Here is a 12,505-nt window from a genome sequence, read left to right on the forward strand (position 1 = left end):
TAATGTATATATGTCCATGCCACTCTCTCACTTTGTCCCAGGTTACCCTTCCCACACCCCGTATCCTCAAGTCCATTCTCTGTAGGTCTGTGTCGTTGTTCCCATCTTGCCCCTAGGTTCTTCATGACCATTTTTTTTCTTTTTTTTTTTAGATTTCATATATATGTGTTAGCATACGGTATTTGTTTTTCTCTTTCTGACTTACTTCACTCTGTATGACAGACACTAGGTCTATCCACCTCACTACAAATAACTCAATTTTGTTTCTTTTTATGGCTGAGTAATATTCCATTGTATATATGTGCCACATCTTCTTTATCCATTCATCTGTTGATGGACGCTTAGGTTGCTTCCATGTCCTGGCTATTGTACATAGAGCTGCGATGAACATTTTGGTACCTGACTCTTCTTGAATTATGGTTTTCTCAGGGTACATGCCCAGTAGTGGGATTGCTGGATCGTATGGTAGTTCCATTTTTAGTTTTTTAAGGAACCTCCATACTGTTCTCCACAGTGGCTGTATCAATTTACATTCCCACCAACAGTGCAAGAGGGTTCCCTTTTCTCCACACCCTCTCCAGCAATTATTGTCTGTAGATTTTTTGATGATGGCCATTCTGACTGGTGTGAGGTGATATCTCATTGTAGTTTTGATTTGCATTTCTCTAAAGATTAATGATGTTGAGCATTCTTTCGTGTGTTTGTTGGCAATCTGTATATCTTCTTTGGAGAAATGTCTATTCAGGTCTTCTGCCCATTTTTGGATTGGGTTGTTTGTTTTTTTGATACTGAGCTGCATGAGCTGCTTGTAACTTTTGGAGATTAATCCTTTGTCAGTTGCTTCATTTGCAAATATTTTCTTCCATTCTGAGGGTTGTCTTCTCTCCTTGTTTATGGTTTCCTTGTCTGTGTAAAACCTTTTAAGTTTCATTAGGTCCCATTTATTTATTTTTGTTTTTATTTCCATTTCTCTAGGAGGTGGGTCAGAAAGGATCTTGCTGTGATTTATGTCATAGAGTGTTCTGCCTATGTTTTCCTCTAAGAGTTTGATACTGTCTGGCCTTACATTTAGGTCTTTAATCCATTTTGAGTTTATTTTTGTGTATGGTGTTAGGGAGTGTTCTAATTTCATTCTTTTACATGTAGCTGTCCAGTTTTCCCAGCACCACTTATTGAAGAGGCTGTCTTTTCTCCACTGTATATTGCCTCCTTTATCAAAGATAAGGCGACCATATGTGCGTGGGTTTATCTCTGGGCTTTCTATCCTTTTCCATTGCTCTATATTTCTGTTTTTGTGCCAGTACCATACTGTCTTGATTACTGTTGCTTTGTCTGAAGTCAGGGAGCCTGATACCTCCAGCTCCGTTTTTCTTTCTCAAGATTGTTTTGGCTATTCAGGGTCTTTTGTGTTTCCATACAAATTGTGAAATTTTTTGTTCTAGTTCTGTGAAAAATGCCATTGGTAGTTTGATAGGGATTGCGTTGAATCTGTAGATTGCTTTGGGTAGTAGTCATTTTCACAATGTTGATTCTTCCAATCCAAGAACATGGTATATCTCTCCATCTATTTGTAATTTCACTTTCAGATTTTTCATCATTAGTGTATAGGAATGCAAGAGATTTCTGTGCATTAATTTTGTATCCTGCTACTTTACCAATTCACTGATTAGCTCTAGTAGTTTTCTGGTAGCATCTTTAGGATTCTCTATGTATAGTATCATGTCATCTGCAAACAGTGACAGCTTTACTTCTTCTTTTCTGATTTGAATTCCTTTTATTTCTTTTTCTTCTCTGATTGCTGTGTCTAAAAATTCCAAAACTATGTTGAGTAATAGTGGTGAGAGTGGACCACCCTTGTCTTGTTCCTGATCTTAGGGGAAATGCTTTCAGTTTTTCACCATTGAGGATGATGTTGGCTGTGGGTTTGTCATATATGGCCTTTATTATGTTGAGGAAAGTTCCCTCTATGCCTCCTTTCTGGAGGGTTTTTTATAATAAATGGGTGTTGAATTTTGTCCAAAGCTTTCTCTGCATCTATTGAGATAATCATATGGTTTTTCTCTTTCTGTTTGCTAATATGGCTTATCACACTGATTGATTTGCATATATTGAAGAACCCTTGCATCCCTTGGATAAACCCCACTTGATCATGGTGTATGATCCTTTTAATGTGCTGGTGGATTCTGTTTGCTGGTATTTTGTTGAGGATTTTTGCATCTGTGTTCATCAGTGATATTGGCCTGTAGTTTTCTTTCTTTGTGACATCCTTGTCTGGTTTTGGTATCAGGGTGATGGTGGCCTCGTAGAATGAGTTTGGGAGTGTTCCTCCCTCTGCTATATTTTGGAAGAGTTTGAGAAGGATAGGTGTTAGCTCTTCTCTAAATGTTTAATGGCATTCGCCTGTGAAGCCATCTGGTCCTGGGCTTTTGTTTGTTGGAAGATTTTTGATCACAGTTTCAATTTCAGTGCTTCTGATTGGTCTGTTCATATTTTCTATTTCTTCCTGGTTCAGTCTCGGAAGGTTGTGCATTTCTAAGAATTTGTCCATTTCTTCCAGGTTGTCCATTTTATTGGCATAGAGTTGCTTGTAGTAATCTCTCATAATCTTTTGTATTTCTGCAGTGTCAGTTGTTACTTCTCCTTTTTCATTTCTAATTCTGTTGATTTGCGTCTTCTCCCTTTTTTTCTTGATGAGTCTGGCTAATGGTTTATCAATTTTGTTTATCTTCTCAAAGAACCAGCTTTTAGTTTTATTGATCTTTCCCATCGTTTCCTTAATTTCTTTTTCATTTATTTCTGATCTGATCTTTATGATTTCTTTCCTTCTCTGCAGGATAATTTTAATACCTGCCTGACATTCCATTGTCTAAATCAGGAGTCAGCAGATAAAAATGGCCCATGGGCCAAATCTGGCCCACTGCCTGTTTTTTTATAGAGTTAAGTTTTCTTGGAACACAACCATGCTCATTTCTTTATATAAAGTCTATGGCTTCTTTTGTTCTAGAAATGAGTAGTTGCCACAGAGAATAAATGGCCTGCAAAACCTAAAATATTTACTCTGTGGTCCATATGGAAAAAGTTCGCTGACCCCTTGGTTAGATCAGTGGTTCTCAAAGTGTGGTCCAGGGATCTCTGGGAGTCCCCTAGATTCTTTCAAGGGGGTCTGTAAGGTATTATTATTTTTAAGAATTTATTTAATTTAATTATTTTTGGCTGCGTGGGGTCTCTGTTGCTGCTTGCGGGCTTTCTCTAGTCGTGGTGAGCGGGGGCTACTCTTTGTTGCGGTGCGCGGGCTTCTCATTGCGGTGGCTTCTCTTGTTGCAGAGCACGGACTCTAGGCACATGGGCTTCAGTAGTCGTGGCTCTCGGGCTGTAGAGCGCAGGCTCAGTGGTTGTGGTGCACGGGCTTAGTTGCTCCGTGGCATGTGAGATCTTCCCGGACCAGGGCTCGAACCTGTGTTGCCTGCACTGGGAGGCGGATTCTTAACCCCTGAACTGCCAGGGAAGCCCTGTGAGGTATTATTACCATAATAATATGGGAATGCTATTTGGCTTCTTCACTCTCGTTCTCTCATGGTGAGTGTACAGTGGAGTTTTCCAGATGCTCTATGACATGGGATGAGATCATTTTTCTGTTGGCTAATGGAATGCGTGCTTGTGTATCCTTATGTTTTAAATATTTTCCCCATTAAAAATTTTCTATTACAGCATACATAAATGTAACCTAAATAAATAAAAATTCTCTGAGAGCCTTAATAATTTTTAAGAAGATAAAGGGGTCCTGAAACCCTAAAGTTTATAAATATTTAACTACTCCCCTATTGTTGGACAGGTAGATTATTTATAGTCTTTCATAAACAACATTGTGATACAGTAGTTTTGTTAGTTCTATGAGGCCTATTGATATTGATAAAAATATTTCATGAAAACTATTGCTCATTGTTGTTTTTAAAATTTGAAATGAAATTTTTGGGAAAGCTTGGAAAACGTACAGTATTCCCTGATCTTTGATTGCAAGGGAATTGAAATCTTTTCCAGAAGGGAGGAATAAAGAAATGAGACTGATTCCTTGAGCCACGTGTGAAGTCATTTGGACTCTTCAGATTCTCCTTGTGTAGGTTTCTTCAACTCTGTTGGTTGGGTTAAGCACTGATAGCTACTAGGAAGATCTACTTCCAAAATATGGGGACTGCTAAAATGCATCCCTCAGATGAAGTGCAGTAATTCCTTTTCAAGTCTGAATTTCAGATTAGACTTTTGAGGTAGGGTCGTAGTATCAACATATATTTTTTTCTTCCTTTTTGAGAATGTTGCTAATGGTAAAGGCATCACCATTGTGGGGTCCCTTTGATATTGTATGACTTGCCAACGGCCAGAATTTAATGTAATAATAACATAATGTACTAGGGGTCTGCAAATGGCTGGGCTGTCATCCTGTATTTAAACATTTTGAACACAACTCCATGAGGTAGGGACTATTATCATCTCTATTTTATAGAGTAGGAAATGGGGACTCTGTGAACTTAAGTAACTGGCCCAGGGTGGCAAGGTGGTGAACTGGCCTCTGTCTGACTTTGAAGACTGAGGTCTTAACCAGGGTGTGGACTGTACTTTGATACGGTGCAGCTGCAAAAGTAGTTTAAGCCTATTCATAAGGAGAAGGCATCTCTTGTACTATTGCCTGTAATTGTCCGGTTGAATGGAAATCAAGAAGAGTTGTAATAAGGCGCTAGACTCTTAGGGCATTACCATTCTATTATTGACCGATGTTCATTATTATTGGGGAGAATAAATGTAACAGCATTAAAGGCAATTTTGAAAAAGGGAAACAAATACCATATGACCCAGCAATTCCACTCCTACATGTATATATATTTCCAAAGGAATTGAAAGCAGGGCCTTGAACAGTTATCTCTACACCAATGTTCATAGGAGCATGATTCACGATAGCTAAAAGGTGGAGGCAACCGAGTGTCCATCAACAGAGGAATGGATAGACAAGATGTGGTATATCCATATGATAGAATATTATTTAGCCATAAAAAGGAACGAAGTACTGAGACATGCTAGAGTGTGGATAAATCTTGAAGACATTATGCTACGTGAAAAAAGCTGGACATAGAAGGACAACTACCGTATGAATCCACTTATATGAGATGTCTAGAATAGGCATGTTCACAGAGACAGACGGTAGAAGAGAGGGGCTGGGAGGAGGGAAGAAGGAGGGTTGTTGTTTCATGGGAACAGAGTTCGCATTGGGGATGATGAAATGTTTTGGGTACAGATGATGGTGATGGTGACACAACACTGTGAATGTATTTAATGCTACTGAGTTGTACACTTACAAATGGTTAAAATGATAAATATTATGTTGTGTGTATTTTACTACCACAAAAAGGCAGGGAAACAAAAAGAACTCCACTCTTCTAACCCAACTGAATTCCTTTTCTATCTGTGTCCGTGGTCATATATTTAGTTTATATCACTGTAATTATTATATGAATTCTTTTATTTTGTATTTGAACTTTTTCTTTTAACTCCATATGTATCATAACTTCCCTCCTGTAGTTGTTATGGTTTTCATGTTTTTAGTGGCTGCAGACTATTTCATTTTGTAGCCAGATCACAGTGTATATATAGCCCTTCCCTTTTTATGGAATATTATTTCTACTATTTTTATGTTTATGGAAAACTGCTGTCTTTCATGGCCTTCTGTCTGTGGAGTCCCTTTAACATCAGGAATCCAGTGGTAGGGAAAGAAGATTCTCAGTTACCTTCCTTTAAGGAGAACCTACTTAAAAATTAATTTTTGAGCAGATGGTACATGCATGTGGTGCAAAAATTTAAAAAGTACAAAGGGTTTTACTGTGAAAATGTTCCCCTCTTTTGTCCCCTATCTACTCAACTGGCCTCTTCAGAGGTGACCTTGGTTACTGGGTAAAGAGAGAAAAGTTTCGTAAGCAAGGGCAGAAAAGAGGTCCTGTTATCCAGTTGTTTCTGGGATCTGTGCATTCATATTGCAGCTGGTTCAGTGTGTAGAGATGAGATGATCCGAGTACAGAACCCAGAGGACTCATTGGGTGATATCACTTCTGACTCCCAGCTCTGAGCGCGGAGGGCATGTGTGCTTTTTCCCTTCGTCACTCCAGCCTCAAATGCTCCCACTTAGTGGCAACTCTATTTCAGTTCTGCTCTTCAGTATGCCTGTCTATGTTATAGAAAGATGTTTGCTTTGGAGGGAGTGATTAAAAAAAAACTACTTATTGAGATATAGTACACATACTGAAAAGCACACACATCCTAAATGCATAGTTTGATGAATCTTGACAAACAGCACCCATCTGGTCACTAGAACTCAGATCAAGAAACTGGCCATGATTTCCACCCCAGAAGACCCCCGAAGGGGGCATCTCTATGACAAAAGCAAAAGACCAGAAAATGATAGGATAAGCTGGTAAGTTCATCTGTGTTACAGAAGAGCCAAAATTCTGGAAAGAACTGAGTGTGCGTGTTTCTCACCGAAGTTTTAGAGTTTGCCCTGTGTGAACTCATTTGAGGGTTTGATGGCAAAAGAGCAAGTTCTCTTGTCAGACTCTTTGGAATAAAGCTGGACGTTATGATGGTCATTAATAGACTTCCTTTTTTCTTCCTTTCCTCTGACCAGACCCCAGTGCAGTGTTTGATATCCGTGTGGTTAATGTCACCACAACCGACATGCAGTTGGCGTGGCAGAATACAGACAATGTTACTGGGTACATCTACTGTGTAGTGATACAGTCTGAGCACAGCTCTAACCAGACAAATAGTTCTCATGAAGCAATCACTCTCGGGGGCCTGATCCCAGGCACCTTATATAACATCACAATCTTCCCAGAAATGAAAAATTTCAGCGGGAAATCCAACTCCACTGTACAGTACACACGTAAGTGCCTTAGAACGCCCTCCTAAGGGAGTATTCTCCCTTTCACTTGGAGGATGGGAAGTAAGCATTGGTTAAATGATGGAATAAGAGGCTCTCGTGTTTCTGGGCTCCAGGCAGAATGTGAAACTGTGTAAGCCGAAAACATCGGCCTCAGCAAACGTTCTTCTGTGCTCTTGGGGCACTTGGTGCTGAGCCATATGAACTTGGAATTGTCTTCTGAAGCAGAAAGGGATCCCATAAGCATGGAAAACATGACTATTCCTTCTCTAGTCTGGAATACAGACTAGAGGAGGGTCACCCTGTCATGTTGGCATTGGAAGATGCAGCCCAAATGAGGCGCTTTGCATGCAAAAGTGAGGGAAGTACTTTGGTAATATTTGACCTAAATATATGGTAGAAATGGTAGTTCATAATGCCTTTTGCATATGTTTTTCTCTTTCGTTAATCATATTTCAAAAACAGATAGAAATTACATCTTGAAAATATATTTCAGATAGATTATTAAAAGAAGCCTGAAAAACTTTCATTCTTTTGAGATTTAATCTGTATAATTATTTTCTGAATGTCTTTTTTGGGAAGCGTTCCATCTTTCGAGTCCAGCAAACATTAGCTTAATTTATTCTTTCCCAAAAGGAGCCAGGCTATTTTTATTAAATTAAATTTAATTAATTTTCTGGCTGTTTTTACATGCAAATAATAAAATGGTTCAAGCTAATCCGTGCTTTTTTTTTAAAAAAACTAAGGGCCCAGCGATGTGTCCAACATTGAAGTAAGGACCAACACCACAGCAGCAACCTTAAACTGGCAGAACTTTGATGAAGCCTCTTTCAGGTACACCTACCGCCTTCTTATGGAGCAGGATGGAAATGCCAGCAAGGCCACACAAATAGTCACAGGCGTCGGCATCACCTACGCTACAGTCACCGAGTTAACACCTGGCTCCTCATACACCGTAGAGATCTTCACACAGGTGGGGAATGTCACCGAGTCACTGGCACCTGGCTGGCAGTCATTCTGTACAGGTGAGTAGTCCCACGTGCCTCTTGGACTCCTTCTTGTGTGATGCTGGCCTTGCACATAGGTTCTTGAAATAAACTCTAGTTGATTAGCTTTTGTGTGGTGTGTGATAACAGACCTCAAGCTCTCTGAGCATCCTATTAGCTTATTAGTGCTATCTTGCTGCCTGCATCATTTATTCATTCAACAGATGTGTATTGAGCATTTACTATATGCCAGGCACTGTTAAAGGACACAGACAAGTCCCTGCCTTTCTGGAACTTTTATTCTGGTAGGGAAGACATAATAAACAAGATAAATAGGTTATTAGTTGATGATTACTAAGGAGGGGGGAATAAACAAGGATGGGGGAAATGAGATGTTTATCTTGGGAAGGCTTCATTGAAAAGGTGACTTTTGAGCAAAGGCTTGAAGGGTGTAAAGCAGGCCATGTGAATGTTGGGACGTAGAGCATTACAGGCAGAGGGGCAGCCAGTGCTGGGGTGCCGAACCTGGAGCGTGCCTGCTGTATTGAAGAAAGAGCAGGAGGTCAGGGTGGCAGAGGTGGATCCATGGGAGCAAGAGGGGGAGGGGGAGGAGTTGAGGCCCAAGATGCAAGAGGTGATGGGCCAGGGCATGGATGACGTCCGGGCCTGTAGTTCATAGTTTGGCTTTTACACCGAAGAAGACGGAAAGGATATTGTTAAAATGGATGCTCAGCTTTTTTGCCTTTCTTGATCCTGAATGTCTCGATGCAAAAGGGAAGAAGAGCCCTGTGTTTAACTGAGGGAACTTTCAGAGAGTAATCCGGGGAATGTTTTGTGGACGACTGTGAGTACTTCTGCTGACAGTTTTGATCGTGGGGCCTTTACTTTTTGTTTGTTTGTTTGTTGTTTTTTGCGGTACGCGGGCCTCTCACTGTTGTGGCCTCTCCCGTTGCGGAGCACAGGCTCCGGACGCGCAGGCTCAGTGGCCATGGCTCACGGGCCCAGCCGCTCCGCGGCACGTGGGATCTTCCCGGACCGGGGCATGAACCCGCGTCCCCTGCATCGGCAGGCGGACTCTCAACCACTGCACCACCAGGGAAACCCGATCGTGGGGCCTTTATCACCTCTGTGTCTGTGTAGAACCCTACTCCCTACCCTCTTTGCACCTGCTTCCTCCCTTCCTTAGACCAAGCCATTCAAATGTGTTTAGGCTGATTTGGAAGGGGAACAGGGGTCTCATCGGATCAGCCTCCCTGGCAGTGTAGGAGCTGGAACCTTGATGACCTCTGGGTTTTCACATGGAGTGGCTAAAGGGATCCCTGCAGCTTTGAGTCCCTTCTGCTAACTCAGGCTTCATTCACCAGGTCTAGACTCTGATCTTTGGTATTTGGGTGGCTTCCATTGCTAATGTTTATCTTAGCTACAATTATTGTAGCCTGTAGCAAAAGAAGGATATCTATGAGCCTTTATGAGTGGGGAAGGGTGGAACGGGAACAGTGGGAGTAGGTATGCATTGGGCAGTTTACCTTTCCAGGCCTCAGGTGGAGAGTGTGGGCGTTGCACTAGGTGACTCTTTAGAATCTTCTCCTGCTTTAAAACACTGCAACATTGAAGTAACGGTAATACTCCTCCCACCCCCGGTACATAAATACAGAGTTTCCCATTTACATCAGTTTTTTGTTGGCCCTCAATAAAACGCTATTGGCCCTCAGATAGGTAGAGACAAATAACACCACATTTTAGAGATGAAGAAACCAGTACCGTTTACCATTGATTATTTAGCCTGTTGTATGTGTAGAAAACACGCTGGACTTGGATTTAGAAAACCTGAGATCCAGTTTTGGCTTCGCCACTGACCAGCCATGTCATCTTTAGCAAATTGCTTAATCTCTCTAAGCCTCAGTTGATTCATCTGCAAAATAGGACAATATTAACCCTGCCTCTTCCAGAAGGATTATCAAGTGGGCCCCAAAATGAGGTGACGCAGGCGAAGAAGTTGCTACCGCCTCCACTGTATTGTCGCTACCTCTCATGGAGCCCTGTGCTCTTCCAGCCTGGACCCTGACAGCCACTGTTTCATTTAATCCTGAGACAGCCCTGCAGTTGAGGCTCAGAACAGTTGGGGGACTGACCCAAGGTCACACAGTTCAGTAAGGCCCTATTCAAGGTCAGCCTCTGCCTCTTCTGTCATGCTCCATGGCTGTCTCCTTATCACCAACGGGCCAGGAACCTCCTGCTCCCCAAGTTTCAGTATTTGCAAAGGCAAAAGTCCAAGAATTGGGCTTCCCTGGTGGCGCAGTGGTTGAGAGTCCGCCTGCCGATGCAGGGGACGCGGGTTCGTGCCCCGGTCCGGGAAGATCCCACATGCTGTGGAGCGGCTGGGCCCGTGAGCCATGGCCGCTGAGCCTGCACGTCCGGAGCCTGTGCTCCGCAACGGGAGAGGCCACAACAGTGAGAGGCCCGCGTACCGCAAAAAAAAAAAAAAAAAAAGTCCAAGAATCTCATGATGTGCTGTTCTTGCCTTGCAGACCCTGCACCAGTAACCTCCTTCCACTGTGAAGTGGTCCCCAAAGAGCCAACCTTGGTCCTCAAGTGGGCCTGCCCTTTCGGCATCAACACAGGCTTCGAGCTGGAGGTCAGCCACGGAGACTGGGAGAATATGACGAACCTGGAGAGCTGCTCCTCGGAGAACGGCTCTGAGTACAGGACAGAAGTCACATATTTGAATTTTTCTACCTTGTACAACATCACCATCACTGCCCGGTCCTGTAACAAGATGGCATCGCCCACCCAAAACACCTGCCTCACTGGCATCACAGGTGGGCTTCAGGGAGGGCAGGGTGGCCAGGTGACATTGTGGTCACCTTGGAAAGCTGACCCAGAGGCTCTGCAAGTGTGGCCTAGAAACCTGTTTCTAAAAAAAATTAATCCAAAAATATTTGTTTTTGTTGGCATGGACTGTTAACCCAATTCTACAGAAATCTAGTCTATATATTCTATAGAATCTGTATAATCTATAGAAATCTAGTGAGAGGGAATATTTTACATTCCAGAAGTTTCCTTCGTTTTACAGAATAATTTGTTGCCACCTTTTCTTTTAAGTAAGTTCCTCTAAAATGTTCAAATATACACAAAAGCAAAGGACAGTATAATGGGATCCACGTGCCCATCGTCACTCAGTTGAACATTTGTGAGCATTTGACCAATCTTTTTCATTTGGACCCCCTCCTCCCTTATTGGACTTCTTTGAGACCAGTCCTGGTTATTCTATAGTTTTATTTGTAAGTTTTTCAGTATGTATTGCTGCAAGACAGGAACTCCTTTTCCCTTTCTTTCAAACATAACCACATTACTATTGACATTACCCTTAAAAATTTAACAGTACTTTTTTTTTTGGCCATGCTGCATGGCTTGCAAGATCTCAGTTCCCTGACCAGGGATTGAACCTGGGCCACAGGAGTGAAAGCCCGGAATCCTAACTTCTAGGCCACCAGGGCACTCCCAACAATCCTTTTTTTTTTTCTTTCTTTTTTTTTTTTTTTTTTACTATTATCAGATAGATATTCAGTCAAGATTCATATTTCCCTAGAATCTGTATTAATAAGCTCTCCAGCTGTTTTGGGAAATGGGATCATTCACAAGAGATCCCCCTAGTTAATCTTTTCATGACTACCTTTTATTTTGAACTTGGAAAAAATTACTTTTTGCTTTTTTTTTTTAATTGAGATATGGTTGATTTACAATATTATATTAGTTTCAGGTGTACAACATAGTGATTCATGATTTTTATAGATATACTGCATTTAAAGTTATTATACGATATTGGCTGTATTCCCTGTGCTGTACAGTATACCTTTGTCACTTATTTATTTCATACATAGTAGTTTGTACCTCTTAACCCCTACCCCTGTCTTGCCCCTCCCCCCTCCCCTCTCCCCACTGGTAACCACCAGTTTGTTTTCTTTATCTATGAGTCTGTATCTGTTTTGTTATATTCATTCTTTGTTCCATTTTTATCTGTCTTTCGCTCCCTGTGTCTTTGCCAAAATTATGTCTTAGGTCAACCTGGTGGAGTTGGTTTTGCTTTGTGCTTTTTGAATCCTGGATATACTATTTCCTTTAGGGTATCAGAATGTTTCCAAACAATTTCTAAAGAATTGGTGGTTGAAATAGTAAGAAGAAAAGGCTTCTTACTTCAGGGACACTGACTTGGAAAATGGCTGAGGGATTCTACTGACAGAGCCTTGGACTTAGGCAGACCTGGGTTTGATTGTAAAGTCTACCTTTTACCAGCTGTGTGATCTCAGAAAAGCTGCTTAACCTCTCTGAGCCTTGTTTTTCTTAGTTGTAAAAAAGGGGAAATAATACCTACCTTCCAGGACTGTTAATACAAATTAGATGAGGTAGTGTAGGTGGAAGATCACTTCAGAGCTGCCATGTATGGCTAGTCAAGTTGTGCACTGCATAGTTCCATGGGACACCATTCATATAGTCTGCTGTGCGCGTGGGACTCCTTGGAGTTGTGTAGTACACAGCTATATAGGATGGCCCTGGGTCACAATCCTTTGTGTTTCTGCAGCACTCTACAGTGTAATAGAAA

At 41.7% G+C, this 12,505-nt stretch overlaps 1 protein-coding gene across 2 annotated transcripts in view; it reads left to right on the forward strand.

The window, feature by feature from the left end:
• Nucleotides 1–12,505, forward strand: part of PTPRJ (protein tyrosine phosphatase receptor type J) — a 169,675-nt gene that overhangs the window by 127,381 nt on the left and 29,789 nt on the right. For both annotated transcript variants that reach the window (XM_029207065.1, XM_029207066.1), the window contains 3 exons: nucleotides 6,665–6,922; nucleotides 7,666–7,944; nucleotides 10,434–10,724. In XM_029207065.1, coding sequence (XP_029062898.1) covers nucleotides 6,665–6,922; nucleotides 7,666–7,944; nucleotides 10,434–10,724 — 828 coding nt within the window. The remainder of the gene's footprint in view (nucleotides 1–6,664; nucleotides 6,923–7,665; nucleotides 7,945–10,433; nucleotides 10,725–12,505) is intronic.

The sequence above is a fragment of the Monodon monoceros genome, unplaced genomic scaffold (assembly GCF_005190385.1).
Source record: "Monodon monoceros isolate NGI ecotype Baffin Bay Population unplaced genomic scaffold, NGI_Narwhal_1 Super_Scaffold_7, whole genome shotgun sequence".
Taxonomy (NCBI): domain Eukaryota; kingdom Metazoa; phylum Chordata; class Mammalia; order Artiodactyla; family Monodontidae; genus Monodon; species Monodon monoceros.